General features: G+C 39.0%; 1 protein-coding gene across 2 annotated transcripts in view; it reads right to left on the bottom strand.

Annotated features, from left to right (window-relative positions):
- Positions 1-1,327: 1,327 nt before the first annotated feature.
- Positions 1,328-19,871, bottom strand: part of TMEM121 (transmembrane protein 121) — a 1,625,720-nt gene continuing 1,607,176 nt past the window's right edge. For both annotated transcript variants that reach the window (XM_044074106.1, XM_044074107.1), the window contains one exon: positions 1,328-4,266. In XM_044074106.1, coding sequence (XP_043930041.1) covers positions 2,464-3,402 — 939 coding nt within the window. In that variant the 5' untranslated portion in view covers positions 3,403-4,266 and the 3' untranslated portion in view covers positions 1,328-2,463. The remainder of the gene's footprint in view (positions 4,267-19,871) is intronic.

Raw genomic sequence — 19,871 nt, 5'->3', positions numbered from 1 at the left:
ATTTTTATTAAAACCCTTCTGCTTCAATATTCTTATGAACTTGTTCTCCCAATGCCATGGCAACCTCTCTGTCCATGTTTATAAATCACAACTTTAAGATCTATGGTTCAATCCTAACTTCCATTTCAGTGTGTATGGAGTTTGCAGATTGCCTCCTGGTCTGTTCAGGTTTCCTTTGGGAATTCTGATTTCTTAGCAAATATTCCTGGTTGAATGGCTACACTAAACTGTCTTTATACACATTACACTAAGTCGTTGTCCTGTTTGATTCTCAGCTAGAGCGTCTTCTGTGTAGAGACATGCGTGAATGGACATACCTTTGTTGAAGGTTGTGCATCAGGGCTGGCAACTCGGCACGTAAAAAATCCACTGCCAATCACTAGCGGACCGGAGTTCTGCTGTGACGACCCCTAACCGGGAAAAGCCGAAAGACACAACAACAACAACAAACTCTCATCCTTGCTGCATGAGTCACATGATTAAATAATAAATTAGTCAATACTCATCTTAGCAGTATGTCATAGTGCTTAGTTTTATAACTAAGTGCTCTCCTACTTATTGCTAGCATTCCAGCACTGTTTGCCTAACCCACAGGCGGGAGGAGAGAGGAGAGTTTCTAATCATACAAGCAGTATAGAGCTTCCAGGATGTCACCTGGCAGGTGTTATAATGCCACCATAGGGGAAACCCCATAAACCTACATGCCCCAAATGTGGGATGGGAATAGAATACTCTGTGCAAGATACACCTGTTTTGATAAAATGTCAATTTCTGTAATAGTATTGCTGTAAACATCGTTACAGTTGGCATACAGTTTTACATAAAATGGATGCATGCAGAATTACATACTCATCTCTAAAACTCTGAATGTACATCTAACTTATTTTACTGAATCACAGTGTCTGCTTTCTTGTCCACCATTTCAGCTACTAATGTGTTACTTAGCATAACGTAACAAACCAGCTTCTAGCATTGTGTCATTCACACTCCACTTAGTAGGACTTCTTCAAAAAAAAAAAAGGAATATATGGCCAAAGTTCTTTATAGTGGCTCACAAATTGTTTTCTTATATGAGACCAAAAAAAAAGGTTGAATTGGCTTGATACAGCTGATTCTTTTATAATTTGATTAGAGTTATGAAGAGCTAATACTAGAGTTCTCTACTGCTCTGTTAATCTATGCTACTGTGATTGTTCTTATATTCTTGTTTATCACTGACAGTAAAGGAGTGAAACCAGAAAGCATACCTTCAATAACAACATTAATGCAGCTGTAGGTTTCTCTTAATATTTATAAACAAGTGTTTTGAGTGAAAGCACAAAAGAGCCAAGTCCTTACATTTTATTCAATTAGAATCAATGCTTTCATGTGAAGTTTCTTAAAAACACTAGAATAAAATGACACGGTTCACCACAGTATTGGATTAGAAGTGCACAATGTGTCAAACTCAAATCAGTATACAATCAAACCTTGGTTAGTGTGTGTTTTTTTTTTTTTTTTTTTTTTTGCTTTTCTAAAAAATATATTATTACAGATTTATAAATAACTTACTAAATGCTTTCTTATAAATGTAACACCATTTCAAATTTTGCATGAGTCTTTATATCTGACATTGCATAACAACAGGCAGGTTGCGGCTAGGAAATACACTGTTGCCCATTAGCAAAGTGCTAGATAAACTCACCCTTCCCAGTGGTCACACACTGACCTGGAAGTATGAATTGTGCTGAGTTTTTAAATTACATGGCCTGTTTAAAACACAACTATTTAGCTAGTAATGGTCTGCAAATAAAAAAAACATATATCTTAGACGATAAGCAAGTGTAGAGCCATATGTTCCATCTTCTTTAGGAATCTGAAATAAATATTGGCTCAAGTGCTTTATGTTTAATGTGTTAACTTGCTTGTGTTTTGCTTTTGAAAACATGTCAAGAAGTATCTTGTTAATTACAAAAAAAAAAATAACACCAGGCTTTGAATATGTGGACATTTTGTTAATATAAAAAAGTAGTCATTTTAGTAAGTAAACATATAACTGGACTCTTCTTCCAAACAGTTCTGGAACGTTTTGAGGATTTGTTGCTGTAGTGAATCAGGATTTGTGAGTTCCAGACCATACTGTGGAAACTTGCTGATGTCCTTTGGAACTCTGATGTTTCACTAGAGCATAAGCTTTGGGTAGCTAAGAGCATTCCCTCAGCAGTGCTGTTAGAATCATTTGGTTTCTTTTTTTAGTAAATTATTGGCTGATACCTGAGATGAGAAGGCTTACGGACATTCCTCCTCCTAATACCCCTTTCTGCCCTGGATCTCTAACTGTTGCCTTAGATAGGATTAAAACAAACACAGAGTGGTGTTCTTTAAATTTCTTCTGTCTTCACCATCATTCAGTATAAAGGAATGTCCCACTGTCATGCCAAAGTTGCCTATCTTTACTGAATGTCTTGGGTAATGAAAATGTGGTCATGTGTCCATTATTTCTCTGGTTGGAGTCGGCTCATGAGGGGGTCCCTGAGTGGTATGAATAGTCTGATTATGAGAAACTGAGTTCTGTTGGAGTTCTAGAGCTATAGCATTTTGAGGAAATTCTTTCACTTGTTTCTTATATTCTATAAAACTGCAGGCCTTTGTAGCAATGGCAATAACATTTTTACCAATAAATATAGTAGATACACGACTGTCCTGGAATAGAACCATATTAACAGCACGGATAAAGATTGTGACAATGTTAATGGTAACTAAACTCAGCACGGGGTATAGCATCATTTTTTGTGGAGTGATATGTTCTCCTTGCATGCTTATTTCACTCAACGAAACACAAGGGAGAATCAACAACAAAATGTAACAGTAGAAAAACATGAGGCCTTCTGCCCAAATTGGTAGTCCTGTTTTATGCGGCTCCCAGAGGTTAGCTTGAATGTCTAAAATATCCAATAAGTCCAGTGCCACCCAGAAGAGCCGGCCTCTCAAATCCTCCTTTTTCCTAAAAGTTCTGAGATACTGCATACTGTCCAAAGCAACAAGAATCAAATACAGACCCGGTACACAAATCGATAACAGTAAAGTTAAGGCTTTCCTTGCCACTGTGTCCAAATTTCGCTTGTCAGCCTTGTAGTTCTGAAATATAAAATAGAGTTTTATCTGTAGGACAAATATATAGAGGAACCACAGGATCATAGCATATCCTCGTTTGGCTGTCTTCACCTCAGCTCCCACCCACACTGCCACATAGCGAAGTACTATCAAAAAGCATATGTCTCCTACAAGCACAATAATGCATACTCCAATTTTCCGAGGTCCCTGATTCTGCTCCACAAGGTAGGCATCCATGAAGGCCATGCTGGTCATGATAACGATTGTGGTCAGACACACATGACGCTTATCTGGTGGTGGCAGCACCATGATGAAAAGAAATATATTTTCTCAGATTTAAACTACCAATAGATTAACATTTGAACAGCACTCTGTCTTGTCTTAGTAGCCGGTATTTGAGAAACACAATCTTGCCTAACAGTTTACAAAATATATAGAATTAATTCCTGTTTGAACATTTAGAATGTTTATTTAGCAGACCTTCACTGTTCAGTGCTTCACACATTTCAACTTCCTTTTGTAATGCATACAGTTTCTCTTCTAATTCCTCTGCTTTAATATACAATCAATACAATTCAAGGAAGATATTCCTTTTTCTGTATTATAGACATTTTACATTATCAATCTGTTTAAGTCTCTGAATTCTATAAAGAGCTAGGAAGCTTGTACTTGCTTCATCGTTGCATTCCTGGAAACTCACTTTTTGCTAAAAGAAAAAAAATATGCCAGTGATGGAGCTGTTTACCCTGCCTTGTTATAGCGTTACTGACTGTAAATGAGAGACATGTCATTACTTTAGGGAAAGAGAGAATCTGGAGCAATGTGTTTAATGCATTTCCTGGCAGTGACCCAAGCCTTCCTATATAGATCCAAAGAATTAGGTTAATTACTAAGGAAATATCTGTAATATGGCAATTCCAATTTGGTGGCAAAGCAGGTAGAAAAGGCTCAGTATAACACGATGTATAGAAGTTCATTAATCACGCAGCAGTTTATGATTGGGGAGGGAGCAGCACAAACCATCCGTCTGCCTTCCCTTTGAGAGAGAGAACGTGAGACTTCATTTCAAGTAGAACCCCTTGACTGTAAAAATCCATTGTTGACTGCTGTTGCATAAAGCTCCTTGGCAGACTTTTAATCTTTCTGTTCCTTGCTGGTGACATTTAATGGAACCTAGGGAGGGAGAAAGAAAAACATGTGAATGGTGCAACAATCTGTGTGTCACACTTCTCTAACTCACCAAAGCCTGATGAAATTATTATGCATTTCAAAGCTGCATTTATCACTGGAAACCACATGCTGACACAGACAATAATTAAGATTATAAAGAATTGATTGCTGCATTTTAACGTAATTAGCTTGACAACTTGCACAGTATTTTGTATCAGTGCAGACATTTTTAAACATTATACAGACAATGTTAAGCCTTACTTTTATGTGTTCAGGTGAAGCTTTTGCAAGACAGTATAAATGGAAAATATGCTTATCGCTAAAAACAGAGGACTGCCTTGACTGTGGGGAGTCCATTGTAAAGACAATAGTGTAAATCATTCAGGATGCTGAGATACAGGCAAGACTGCTGTAGAATACATAAGGGGCAGAAATGTTTGAAATGGACAACGTGCAGTATTTTAACTATTTGTATTTATCTTTTTACAAAGAATAACTAATGACTGCTAAATTAATATGAATTACTACCACTAAGCCACAACTAATGTCCATTATACATTGCTGAGGTGACCACATGTATAAAATCTTCTAAATATTAAGCACAATAAATGCTGCATACTTAACATACTTAAACGTTTGCTTGTTTAACTTCTTACTCTATCAAGTTAATGCATCTTTCTTGTTTTAGCTACATTTATTCATTCACTGACTACATATGCAATCTCATGCCTACAGGGGGAGCTGTCGCATATGCTTCTGCTCAATAGGTGCAAGACAGAAAAACAGTATATTTTAGAACACAGACTAAGGGCTGATGACATTTGGACATGTGGGCAAATTGAAAGTTCACCAGTTCATCTATGGTATGTCTATTGGAGGTAGTCAGAAACTGAAGAACTGTGAAAAAAAAATCCATGCTGGAAAAGGAAGAAAATGGAAACCCAGCAAATGATTTCCCCCATCAGAGACTCAAACTGCAGAACCAAGCACTGTGAGTCAGTGATGCTAACCACTATGCCACCATAATAGCCACAAATGCTCACTTTATTTGGAATAAAAGTGCACTGTACTTAGGAAGAATTGTGGCATCTCTGTCTCCTGTTAAAATGTGCTTCTTCCCCTAAAATATAATGCTGCTGTATCATCTCATACTTCTTATCTGAAAGGTAAGAAAAGCAGCACAGCCCTTGCAAAAAAAATCGTTTTTAGCAAGTGGTGCAGCCTTTTATCCTAGTTCTGTGGCAAGCTATGGAAACTGTCATATAGCAACTGAAACATATCTAAATGCTTGCTGACTACCTATGCATAAATGCTGGGGTTTCAGCTCTTGTCACTTCTATTCTACATACACTATGATGCTTTCACTAAATTCTCCAAACAATTGTAAAGAATACATGTATTATGTTGGCTGTAGCTCCTGTGCAAGGAACATTTTTTCCACTAGCTTTTAATGACCTGCCTAGTGGTGGTCTCAGTTCCCAGCAAGAGATTCGGTGTACAGTAAACCCGCCTCACAATAAATGCCCTGTACTAGTGCTGTATGTACTTCTCATGTAATCCCAAAGTTCTGTTCTCTGACAGAAATCTCAAACTCTTCATGTAAAAGTCAGAGTGAATGGGAGGATTGCACCTAGAGGTTATGTAATGCACTGATTGCCTTGAAGCCTCCCCAAGGAGTTTCTATACTTGCTCCTCTTTGTTCCTGTACCCCACTCAAGAGGCCCAGAGAGCAGGACTCCCCTGATGAGGAACTGGATTCTGGAGAAGAGTCTTTGGCATATTCCTCTCAGATCCCGTCTCTTTTGAATTATGGTTGTGAGAAGGAAGACTCTGTTAACCCAGACCGTCCTTTTAAGAACTCTGCTGTGAAGACACTATTTCTCATATGATGGAAATATTTAAATGGGACTGTTCTCAGGTTTCTGATATTCAAAAGAGGTATTATGAGCCCCTCTAGATGGAGTCCTCTAAGCCCTCTACTGTCCCTCCAGTCTCAATTGCCCTTTTAGATACCTTTTAAACAGCTTATGTGGCCCCAGATTCTCATCTTCTAGCACCTAAGAAATCTGACAGATTTTACAATATGCGTGAAGAGTATGTTTCTCTACACATGTTCTTCTGGTGACCTGTCAGTTGTGTCTGTCACTTCTGACAAACCCTCGAAGCTATTGCCTTCTACTGAACTACTTCCTTCTGACAAGGACAGTAGAGCTATGGAATGGCTGGCCAAGAAGCTGTATCTTGCTGCCACCTAGAGCTTTCAGGCTTTTAATTACCAGACTCATATGAACAGGTATGTTTTAGCCCTTCTTTCTCAGGCTTCCTAAGCTATCATAGACCTCCCTGGCTCTGAAGAGAAGGTCTAGGCCCTCTCTTTACTGGGCTCTGTTTCTCTGGTAGCTCATCACTCTATTAAATGTATTTATGATGCAGCTGATGCTTTCTCTAGAGCTGCTGCTTTTGGTTCTGTTTTGAGACGTTACTCTTGGCTTCATCTCCAGCCTTTGCCTGATGATATTAAAGCTAAACTGTCAGATGCTCCTCTTAATAAGAACCTGTTTGGCTCTGAGGCTGCTGAGGTTTTTTAAGTCTGTGCTGGATAAAGATAAGGCCTTGCAGGAACTGAAGCATATATTTGTTTTTCCTATTCCTAAATTCCAAAGGAATTATTCATCTAAATCTGCCTTTGTTTGCAGACAGCCTCGGCCTCCTGCCAAAGGTAAGAAGGGTTCCAGGTGGGTCCTCTTGCTAAGTCTACTAAGACTCTCACTTCTCAGAAATCTCTTTTTCAAGATAAGCCAGGTTATAAGGTTCTATCTGACTGTTTGCTTTTACCTTTCCTCAGTCAGTTTCCCTTATCTCTTCATCTTTCTCTGTCCCCTTCCCAGTTGGTTAAGGGTCACTCAAGATTCTTGGGAATCTCTTTAGTAAGGAATACTGCAACAGTAAAGAGAAGGACATCTACTGTTATGGTAAGCTGTCGTACAACTTTACTCTCCTGACTTACTTGCATTATAACCACATAATAATAGGAGGGACACAGTAAGCTTTTAGGGTTATATTGAGGACCATTGAAAGCCATGTTTTTTGTCATCATTCTGCTTGTATCATCCATTAGTAAGTACAAGTTCTCAGATTACTCTTAATTGAGAAACCTCATTAAATACTTAATCTGTGAAAGAACAGATTCTGCCTTCTTACCACTTGGTACCAAAGTGCCAACCTATCAGTCAGCCTCAAGAGAACTAGTGTCATCATCTATCACAAACATGGCAGTTGTCTAAATTGAAAGCCACAAGCATAGCATGAAAAGTAGCAATAGTGTACTAAATGTGATTTCTTGACTGACACACTATGCAAACAAACTGACTAGAGTCAATAAATACTTTATACAGCATTTATTAGACTTAGCTCTCATATTGCTTTCATTGCATTATCCAGCCTAGATGCCAGACCCTCAGAAAATAAAAAAAGTACTTGCTTCTCACTATTTGTTAAAAGTGTATTGAATTTAACCGTTTCTTGAAAAGTTGTCTATTTTCAACATTTCATGCAATAAAGTGCAGCATACAAACAGATTTAAAGGGAGAAATGAACCGTGTGTACTTTTCCATAAGCAGACATAAAAACTTGTGGAACATTTTATATAAAGGCAGACCATACCAGTTCAAACCTATTTCAAAAAGACATAACATGTTGTATAGATGAGGTTTTACAAGGCATTTTTAGTTGAAATTAATCACAGCTTCCTAACTCCAGCATATACAAGCTTAATACTATACTGCCAATCTTTCATGCTTCAGTAATTGCATACAAGCACACACAAATACATACATACTTCTGTTTTAAGATGTCTTTCTCATCATGTTTAAATTGCATACATCATGTTTTATTAATGGAGTAAAACCCATTTTTTTCTGGAAGTTTATATTTTTTAATAAACCAAAAATAAAAAAAAATGTTATACTGAGGAATAATGGATTTTCAAAGTTCTAAATGCCTTTCATTTTTGTTGTTTGGAAAGGAAAGGCTTATGGGTGCCTATTTTTCCTTGTATGCTTCTAACTATATTCTTAAAACATGCCTTTGGGGATAAATAAAATTGCTTCCTGTTGATTCTACACTGAGAATGTGTGTGTGTGTGTGTGTGTGTGTGTGTGTGTGTGTGTGTGTGTGTGTGTGTGTGTGTGTGTGTGTGTGTGTGTGTGTGTGTGTTTATAGCTTATGTAGTGTAAAAGCAGAAACAGAATTATTAACATTATGGGAGTCTAGTCTTCCAAACTGTTTTCACTGCAAAAATGCTGAACCTTGCCATTTGTGTCCTTTTACCCCAGACAAAGGACTATATTACTGCCTTAATCTTGATGAAACAGCTATGAGCTGTAAGGAATGGATGTTTTTGACAATGTAAAATTCCAGTGGGACTAGAATATTGTGATTGCAGCATGTTGCCCAGTCAGGGATAGCTGTTGCCTTGTCCACAAGTGGTACAACACGTGTGTACTGCACCAGCTTTCACTCACATTTCAGACAGTGTAATCTCAGAGAAAGGATGAAAGGTTTCCCTAAATATTTAGGAAAAATCTTACTCCACTTAAAATACAGTACTGAGGAGGACTCTTACTCCACTTAAAACACAGTACTGAATTCTTAGCTTGGAGGTAAAATGCAGTTGTAGTAAATACAAAATATTTGGTTTTGTTCCAGATTGCTTTAACTACAATAAAAACTATAAAGTCTTTGAAACATTATAATATTAAGGTAGAATCTCTTATCATGGCTTCTGTGGGCATAAGGCAATTCTTTGTAAGAAAGGGGTAAACACCTTTTCAATTGCCACAGATCCATGTTGTCAATTCTGGATTCAATACAAATGTAGTGACCAACTGATGATTAGATGAATGCAGGTGGTATATGATTAGTCTGAAATGTACCTTTTGCAAGTTCAAGTGCTTGGGGAAAAAATTACTTAAAACATTCCCTCCAATAGAGCTCTGGAAGTTTACATTGTAGCTTCCAAAGGGAGGATTCTAAGCTTTGATAAAATCAAATTATGTCCCTACACTTCAAACAAAATCTCTAGAACCATAGGGGTTAATAAAGAAATATAAATGATAAGCTCTTCAGCACATACTATTTTTATAGTGATAGTATTCTTAAGTTCTAGGTCTTTATAGTCACAGTAAACACAGTAGCTATTAAGTTTATAATGTGTTGTAAACAACTTAATATATCTCGGCAACAGCTCAAGTTACACATATACTATCAGCAGCATTTTGTTCATCCAGTTGACAGCTTTCATATGAGGCTAAGCAGTTCTGTCTCCACTACTTGGTTGTCGAGATAGTTAACCAAACATGGCATTTATGACAATATAAATAAATATATGAACAACGATTAATATCTCTTCACCAGTTGTGTTAGACACTGTGTAAGCTTTAAGAAGAAATATTTTAATACTTTGTATATAGCATGGTTTTGGAATTATCAGTGCAAATATGAACAAGCAATGTTTGATGCATACAGGCGTCAATAGGATGTAACTGCAAAAGTACCTGGAGGTGCCACTCAGACATAATGAGTTAAAACTCTGGTAAGATGGTGATGGTAAAGAACTTGCTCTGGTTTGATAACACCTAAGGGAACACTGAAGGCTTCCATTAAGTTGCAAAGTTATGCCCGGTGGATAGAACTGAATGCTATTTTTGAAATCAACAGTGTCAGTGGTGCAGCAGGTAGCACACACTCCTTTGGTGCCGAAAGCTGTGGATTCTATTCCCATGGCAGGTCGATCAATTACTGACACAGCAAAGCAGCATAAGGAGTGCTGTACTCCTGAGTGTGGATAAAATGTTAAACCAAAGTTACATCTGCTTAAGTTGGTGGTAGTTCAGGTGTATGTAAAAGAACTCATGCTACCTATCCAAAAGTGTAGGGGTCTTTTATTTAGACATATACAACAATAAATTTTATTTTCAAAATATTTACTTATTTACAGATATTTACAAATGTACAAATATATAGATATACAAATCTGTTTATACATATTCATAATTTCCTTTGCAATCATATTAAATTCCCATCCCTATTAGATCCCCACTCCTATTTCCATAACTGATTTTACTTAATAATATTCCTAAAATCCATTTACCATTAAACATTATTTAATTTATTCTTTCATTCCATTTAACATAAATAACTTTTCATCTATTCTTTTAACATATTCTTTACTTCTATTCTTATAATATCCATATGTACTCATATCCATGTTTATTTTATTCACTTTGAATACATCTTTACATAGTTTTTCCCATAACATTTTTATGTTCTTAAATTTCAATAGCACATGTTCTGTAGTTTCTTCTTGGCAGTGTAACTATATTCTATCACTTTTCTTTTTTTCTATGACACATTTCCTTTCATTGACAATTTATCTGTTACCAGCCTTCACAAAAAATCTTGACATTCTACTTTCTGATTGCACTGTTTGCTTCTTATTTTTTTAGCTTTAATTCTTTCATCTGTTAGATGTTCCCATGGTTTTACATAGTAATATTTTATCATTACATTCTTATGCCATACTTTTCTATATCATCAATTTTAATTTTCCACAGTATTAAATTTTTATTGGTAACATTTTATGTTTTCATTTACATGCTCTTTTACTCTTTCAACTTACCTCCAAATTTGTCAGGATACATATTACGTTGTCGAACTGTAACAAGTTCAAACGCCATATTGTTGAACCCATATGTTTGAACTTGGAAAAGTTCAAATGTTTCAATGGGCATTTCCGTTCAGTGCAGAAAGTGAAGATTTCCCTTTACTGGACTGCAGTGCGATCTCTGACTTGGTATATTTAAAGAGCTGGGGGTGTGGGGGCACAGCCCCCCATGTGGGGGGTGCAGGTGGTCTTGCCCCACTGCTTACAACTGTCAGGTAGTTTTTTTGTGTTTTTTATTTTACTTTTTTTGACGTTTTTGAACTTTTGAAAGTTCGAATGTATGGGTTTGATGATATGGCGTTCGGACTTTTGAAAGTTCGACAACGTAATATGAACCCAATTTGTCATACTTACATTTGTACAGTTTTACTACTAATTTCTTATCTTTTTCATTTACCTATTTTAATACGTTGTACAAATTTAATGAAGCAGCATATACCACTGAGTTAATTAACCCTAAAACTTCCTTCCTCTTTACTTATATAAGAAACTCCTCTTTTTACTGGGTTTATTCCACAACCCCATATAAATGAAAAAAAATATCTACAATAATTCAATATCAAATACTACAGGCAACATGAATACACCTACTAAGTATGTCTACGTATGCTGCTTTACCCATCTGTACTGAATTTATCAAATAAGACTTTTTTTCTGGATGATAGTTTATATGCTCTCTAGAAAAGACAAGTTTGTTTTGTTTTGTTTTTTCTATTGTTTTTCTCCATTGAATTCCACTTACATCTTTATTCCCAAATTCTGTACCTAGCACAGACATTTCCTTTACTGTAAAATGCATATCCCTTATCTTTAATACAGCATCTAAACCTTAATATTTCTCTTTATTTAAAACTATCTCTATCACCTCTAGATACTCATTTGTGCAAATTATTAATTATTTTATCCAAATTTTATTTTTTGCAGTTATTGTAATGTCATCTATGTATGTCAACAGAACTGCAACCTTTCAGATGTTATAAACACCATATTCTTCATTTTATAATTTATTTCACATGTTTTGCATTCATAATTGATACAAAGAGTATACAACTCATTGGACATCCCTGTCTTACACCACTCTTCATATGTACCTCTTGGCTTAACCAATCATTTGCAAGTATTTTTATTTTATTATTACTATATGTTGACATATCTAATTTCTTAACTTTCTCCCTTGTATTATATTCTTTCATTATTACCCATAAGATTTCATGTCCAATTGTGCCAAATGTCTTATTAAGGTCTTCTATCACAATTTTCACTTCTTTCCTATTCATAATATCATCCACAATTTCTCTAAAGATCATTAATAATTCTTGACAACCCTTCCACTTTATACTGTGTATACTATCTTCCATATTATCCATTGTTCTAGTTTCAAATCTCCTTTATATTATTTTATACAGATCTTATAATTATTTTTAGTCAAAAATTTTGATCTCCAGATTTTTTAAATTAAATGTCTTCTATTTTCCTTCTTCCATATGAATTTAAGTATTCCACTACATAATTCTTTATACATAAAACCTTCATTTAACCATTCATTCAAAATGTTTAAAATATTTTTTTGCAAATTCCTTACATTTTTATACATTTCATACCCTATTGCATTTGGTTCTGCAATTGAATGTATATTTACTTGCACTAGTACATTATCTAGCTCATTTAAAGAAATCACCTTTTCCAGCTCTGTATTATATTTTTCTGTTAACTTTTTTACTTTATGTGTTTTTTAACTACCTTCTTCTTTTCTTTAAATAGAGAGGCTCCCTAAAGATCACAAGAAACTCTCTTGCCCTGAATCTCCCCCTGTGTCTTTGCCTGGGTGGATACTGGACCTGACCAAGGCTGTACTCCCTATTGCCCTAGCAATACCTACCCTGTGCTGTTTCAACTTTCCTTGAGGAAACCGCTCCTGAGAGGCTCCCTAAAGATCACAAGAAACTCTCTTGCCCTGAATCTCCCCCTGTGTCTTTGCCTGGGTGGATACTGGACCTGACCAAGGCTGTACTCCCTATTGCCCTAGCAATACCTACCCTGTGCTGTTTCAACTTTCCTTGAGGAAACCGCTCCTGAGAGGCTCCCTAAAGATCACAAGAAACTCTCTTGCCCTGAATCTCCCCCTGTGTCTTTGCCTGGGTGGATACTGGACCTGACCAAGGCTGTACTCCCTATTGCCCTAGCAATACCTACCCTGTGCTGTTTCAACTTTCCTTGAGGAAACCGCTCCTGAGAGGCTCCCTAAAGATCACAAGAAACTCTCTTGCCCTGAATCTCCCCCTGTGTCTTTGCCTGGGTGGATACTGGACCTGACCAAGGCTGTACTCCCTATTGCCCTAGCAATACCTACCCTGTGCTGTTTCAACTTTCCTTGAGGAAACCGCTCCTGAGAGGCTCCCTAAAGATCACAAGAAACACTCTTGCCCTGAATCTCCCCCTGTATCTTTGCCTGGGTGGATACTGGACCTGACCAAGGCTGTACTCCCTATTGCCCTAGCAATACCTACCCTGTGCTGTTTCAACTTTCCTTGAGGAAATCGCTCCAGAGAGGCTCCCTAAAGATCACAAGAAACACTCTTGCCCTGAATCTCCCCCTGTATCTTTGCCTGGGTGGATACTGGACCTGACCAAGGCTGTACTCCCTATTGCCCTAGCAATACCTACCCTGTGCTGTTTCAACTTTCCTTGAGGAAACCGCTCCTGAGAGGCTCCCTAAAGATCACAAGAAACTCTCTTGCCCTGAATCTCCCCCTGTGTCTTTGCCTGGGTGGATACTGGACCTGACCAAGGCTGTACTCCCTATTGCCCTAGCAATACCTACCCTGTGCTGTTTCAACTTTCCTTGAGGAAACCGCTCCTGAAAGGCTCCCTAAAGATCACAAGAAACTCTCTTGCCCTGAATCTCCCCCTGTGTCTTTGCCTGGGTGGATACTGGACCTGACCAAGGCTGTACTCCCTATTGGCTGTACTCCCTATTGCCCTAGCAATACCTACCCTGTGCTGTTTCAACTTTCCTTGAGGAAACCGCTCCTGAGAGGCTCCCTAAAGATCACAAGAAACTCTCTTGCCCTGAATCTCCCCCTGTGTCTTTGCCTGGGTGGATACTGGACCTGACCAAGGCTGTACTCCCTATTGCCCTAGCAATACCTACCCTGTGCTGTTTCAACTTTCCTTGAGGAAACCGCTCCTGAGAGGCTCCCTAAAGATCACAAGAAAGTATGTGTATTTAATGCGCCTGATAACCACTGTAATCCTACTAGCAGAAGTCATACTCTCCCTGTCTGAAGCGCCAGCAGCCAACCCCCCCCCCCAACTCTACTCCTCACCCTCCACTCCTCACTCCTTTTCCCAGCACTGTTTTTCCCCTTCTCCTGTTTTCTACTTAGTCCCTTCTTCCCTGGTAAGTAGATAGCTCCTATCCACTAGAGGACATTCCCTTCCCTTAACATTAGACTCCTCTTGAGCTTAACATTCTCTCTCTCTCTGTCTCTTAATTCTCACATCTCAGTCCCTCACTCTCTCCCCCTGATACTTTTAGCCCACTTCCCCTCTATATTTAGGCTCTCTCCACTTACCCATATACTACTTACCCCTCTTGAACACTGCTCTACTGATAGTTTTTCGCTCCTCTTCTGCTCTACTGGGCTCTACTACACTTCTTACTTCCCTGCTCTCTACATCCATAACATCCATAACACTCTCTTACTTTTCTGCTCACCTTTTACTTCCCTGCTCTCTACTTACATAACACTCTTATTTATCCCTACTCTAGCTACACTCCATCTCCTTTTCTTCCCTCGTTCCCCCCTCATATCCATCATTCCTTTCCTGCCCACTGTCTGTGCTTTTCTATTCACCCTCATCACTCCAACTCCTGCGTGCTTCCCACTTTTCCCCCCTCCCTTACTGGATGCTACCATTTCGCCCCCCCCTCCCACTATTGATCTCGCATCTCTCACCCTCCCTGCTCCCGCCGGTTTCTCCTTCCCGCCCCTCCCCCGTCTGAGGTTATAAAGTCCCTCCCTACTCCTTTAAATTGCCCGTTCCTGGCTGCTGTGCCTCCCTGGCTGCGAGTGTGTTCTTCAGTAAGTAGGACTGAGCATTTCTTCTATAATTGTATTTCTATTGTATTTCTACTGTATTTCATTGAATATGGCTATGAAGGATTGCGAACAGAACTACCTAATGGTTACAATACTAGCCCATGTGATACACTAGCTTTTACTACTATTATCTAGTTGCCATGTTCATAGTTTGAGGGTCTGGGAGGTTTCACTATTATTTTAATTATATTAGCGAGTATAGGTTTTGCTCGCAAGTATAGGTCCTGTACATCACCTGTTCCGGATGAATGATACTAGGATATTGCACTACTGTATGGCTGACACAGCGACCCTAGCCTTGCTGTTACTCCAGCCTCTCGCACTCAGTGCTTCCTAATTACCGCTCTGCCTATTCTGCTGGTAGACTAAGGGGATTATCTTGTGTCTGTTCTATTAGCGGCTTAGCCCTGTTTGTGCGCTAGCATCTCGAATGAAGATACGCTAATCCAGTCGCTGTAGTTTCCAGGTAAATAGTGCAATGTATTGCAAGCTGATAATGCTCTATTAGCGACGCTAGCCCTGCTGATGCGCTAGCCTCTCGCATGTTGATAAACTACTCCAGTCGCTGTAGTTTCCAGGTTAATAGTGTAGTGTATTGCAAGCTGAAAATACTTGCCACTATAGTGGGGGGTTACTCTTGTATTTGCTTGTGTTAGCGGCTCCAACCTCTTCCACGAGGTTAGGTTAATCCAGTTGCTTAGTTCTTCTGTTACAAGGTAGCATATTTAAAGACTGGGAGCGTCCACTACTATGCTGAGTGATTTACTTGTGTAATGTTCCTATTAATGCATTCATGTGCCTTTCATTACAACTGTTCTTTTTGCTTGCCCTTTGGTATGCTAGCCCTCGCATGTGTTTAATTAATCCATACACTGTAGCACATTGTACTGTAGGGCCGGGAACGTTTCTCTGTTGTATTGAGAGCTGTACCACGTGCTCGTCTCTGTTAGCGATGCTAGCCTACTTGGTTCGCTAGCCTCTCGCATGCTGTTAGGTCAATCCAGCCACTGTAGTTCTGCTAATAAGAGGTTTAGTGTACTGGAAGGCTGGGAAGGCTCACTATTGCATTGTGGAGTGCACCTAGTGTATGTTCTTGTTAGCGACACTATGCCTGTTAATCCTGTAGCAAACGCTATTGATTAATGTTAACTGCTGTAGCTTCTACACTGTATTGGAATATATTTACCCACTTTTCTTATCTGTGTCCTGCTAGTTCCCTGATTACATGAGACACTGCTTTATGAATACTTATTAAGACTTGGGTATTTATGTGTACTGTTGTTAGCCTTTATTAGCTATGCGCTACCCCACATGTGAGAGGTAAAATACTTTCTGGCTCCTCCTGTACATGTTTGTTTATAAAAGATATAGTTATATTTGCTGCACACTGAACATTGTTATTTTGCAAAGTGCATGATAGATGTGTTGTTTTCTGTGAATAACAGTGTAATTTACATGTTTAGTCATACCTCTGTATCTAAAACAGTATTAGATAAGTGTTTTTATCTGTAACTAACAGACTTCTACCTTTTCCTGTCCTCCAGCTCTCTTGCCCTGAATCTCCCCCTGTGTCTTTGCCTGGGTGGATACTGGACCTGACCAAGGCTGTACTCCCTATTGCCCTAGCAATACCTACCCTGTGCTGTTTCAACTTTCCTTGAGGAAACCGCTCCTGAGAGGCTCCCTAAAGATCACAAGAAAGTATGTGTATTTAATGCGCCTGATAACCACTGTAATCCTACTAGCAGAAGTCATACTCTCCCTGTCTGCCAGCAGCCAAACCCCCAACTCTACTCCTCACCCTCCACTCCTCACTCCTTTTCCCAGCACTGTTTTTCCCCTTCTCCTGTTTTCTACTTAGTCCCTTCTTCCCTGGTAAGTAGATAGCTCCTATCCACTAGAGGACATTCCCTTCCCTTAACATTAAACTCCTCTTGAGCTTAACATTCTCTCTCTCTGTCTCTTAATTCTCACATCTCAGTCCCTCACTCTCTCCTGATACTTTTAGCCCACTTCCCCTCTATATTTAGGCTCTCTCCACTTACCCATATACTACTTACCCCTCTTGAACACTGCTCTACTGATAGTTTTTCGCTCCTCTTCTGCTCTACTGGGCTCGCGCCCTCCGGGCTCACTCCGCTCCCCTACCCTGCCCCCAATTTCCACCCGCCCCCAGTACATCTACATTTATACCTCCATACACCACACCCACTCTTACTCTACCCCAATCAGTGTCAAACATTTGGACACACCCCATTTTTTCCCCAAAACTACCCTCTTACAAACCCCCATCATCTATTTTTCCTCGCCTAAACACTCCTCTTCCATATATATTCTTACATAGTACCACTCACTACATACCTATAACTACATCTGCCATAACTACATCAGTAAACTACCTGCTACTCTATAATTAGTTTACATTACACACCATCTACCTCTACTCACATCCAATTATTCTGTCTCCTTTCTCCAAACATGTCTTTAAAACTCTTTCTCATATCTCTTTCTCTTTTCTTTCTCGCCTCCTCACTCAATTACAACCATCTCTCCAAACCCACTTCTTCAATACACTTGCAACACTTTCACATCACTAATTATCAAAACTCACCTCTCCCTCACTCATACTCCATTATTTCCCCCTACCTATATCCTTCTAACTATCTCCTTTTATTCCAATACAAGCTCTTCTCTTACCATACACTCCCCATCTTCACAACTACTAGCAAATCCCTCCAACCTACAACAAAAGCAAACATCTTTACCTTACTATCCGCCCACATAAACTGTTCCATACTATTTCATATTACCACTCTCTTGTCTGGTGATATCCACCCTAACCCAGGCCCCTCCCCCACAACAAATACAAAGAAATCCTTATTTTTTACTTCTTTAAACTCCCAAAGCATTGTAAACAAAGTCCCAAACCTCCATGTCTGGCTCACACACAATAAGCCTGATATCCTATCTATATCTGAAACCTGGTTAAAACCACATATAAAAGACCCTGAAATTGTTCCCCCAAACTACTCCATCATCAGGAAAGACAGGCCCCTCAAAAAGGGTGGTGGGGTTGCCCTCATATATTCATCCACCCTAGCAGTCACTCCCTACAATAAACCTATTCCGAACTTCAACAATGCTGAACTTCTCCTTACTCTACTACAAATCAATAATCACAAGCACATCTGTCTACCCTCCATTTATATACCCCCAGGGGACAATATCCTCACACTTGAAAATATCCTCTCTTGGATGTCTAATAACATTACCAATGAAACCATAATCATGGGAGATGTAAACATCAACTGGGCCTGCATCCAATCTCCAACAAACTCCTCAAATATTAACCTATACAATTTCTCTCAACTAATCAGTTCAGTAACTCGCCCAACAAAACCTCTCCAGTGGAAGTATACTGGACTGGATCCTTGTCTCCCACCCTCACTATTTCTCCAACAGTGGTACCCTTCCAGACTCCCTTAGCGATCACTCACCCATTTTCATCAACCGACTTCCCACTGCCCTTCAACAAACTCACAACTATATAACTATCCGTGACCAAAAACATTTCAACCCTACTACCTTTGTAAACTCCTTACAAGCAGTTAATTGGAACTGCCTAAAAACCCTTCCACTAGACATAGCAGTGTCACACTTCAATACAACTTTCTTGGCATTACTTGACTCTCAAGCTCCCCTAAGGACAAAGAGAATAAAGACAAAATCTGCCCCTTGGCTCTCTAAGCACACTCTTGCTACCATGACACATAGAAATAAAGTCTGGTCACGCTACCAGAAGCTTAAAACAAGTCCACTCCTTAATGAATATAAAATGCAAATAAAGTAAAACTCATCACCTCTGACCGACAAAACTATTTTCATACACTCCAAAACCAAAATAAAAACAACCCTCAAAAATTCTGGAAAGGGATCTCCACCCTGCTTCATCCTAGTACACCAGACACTCCCACCCCTGATTCCAATGCCTCTGAACTAGACCTAGCTACCCAATTTAACTCATTTTGTATTGATTCTATTGCAAAACTGACATCTTCATTCTCCAACTCCACTATGCTCTCTAACACCCCCCCACCCCCCTACTTACACTCTATCCTATACCACTTCTACTCCCTGTTCCCCACCTTCTAACTCCTCTACCACTTCTACTACACAACCTTTACTCCAAACACCTCCACCCTCCAACTCTCCCTCCCCAAACTCCACTTCCCTCTCATTCAATCCCATGCCTACATCCTCTATAAAGAAGCTGCTTAAGAAATTAAAACCTTGTATTAATGCCCCTGACAATATACCTTCCTACTTTCTTAGTATAGCTGCTGATACACTTATCCCATCAGCATCCTAATTAACTGTTCCTAAAAGAATGCACAGTTCCCCAAATCTGGAAACAAGCATACATCATTCCACTCCACAAAGGCAACAATAACACCGTCAATAACTTCCGTCCCATAGCCATCCTGTCCCCATTTCCAAAATCCTAGAAAATGTGTCCACCTTCAACTCCTTCCTCATCTCCTAGAAAATCACCTAATAACTCCTACACAGCATGGCTTTAGACCTAATCACAGCACTATGACAGCCCTCCTTTCCTTCCTTGAAACAGTAAATAGAGCTCGTGATTCTGGCCTAATTGTCTCTACCTTATTATTAGACCTCTCCAAAGCCTTTGATACCATCTCACATAGCCTGCTCATATCTAAACTCTCAAAACTTAACCTTTCTTCCTCTTCCTTGCAATGGTTCTCTAGTTACCTAGC

This window comes from Protopterus annectens, chromosome 6.part0 (assembly GCF_019279795.1).
Source record: "Protopterus annectens isolate FY-2018-M chromosome 6.part0, PAN1.0, whole genome shotgun sequence".
Classification (NCBI taxonomy): Eukaryota; Metazoa; Chordata; order Ceratodontiformes; family Protopteridae; genus Protopterus; species Protopterus annectens.
Note: the sequence above shows the minus strand (reverse complement) of the source record. Positions and strands in the feature narration are given on the sequence as shown.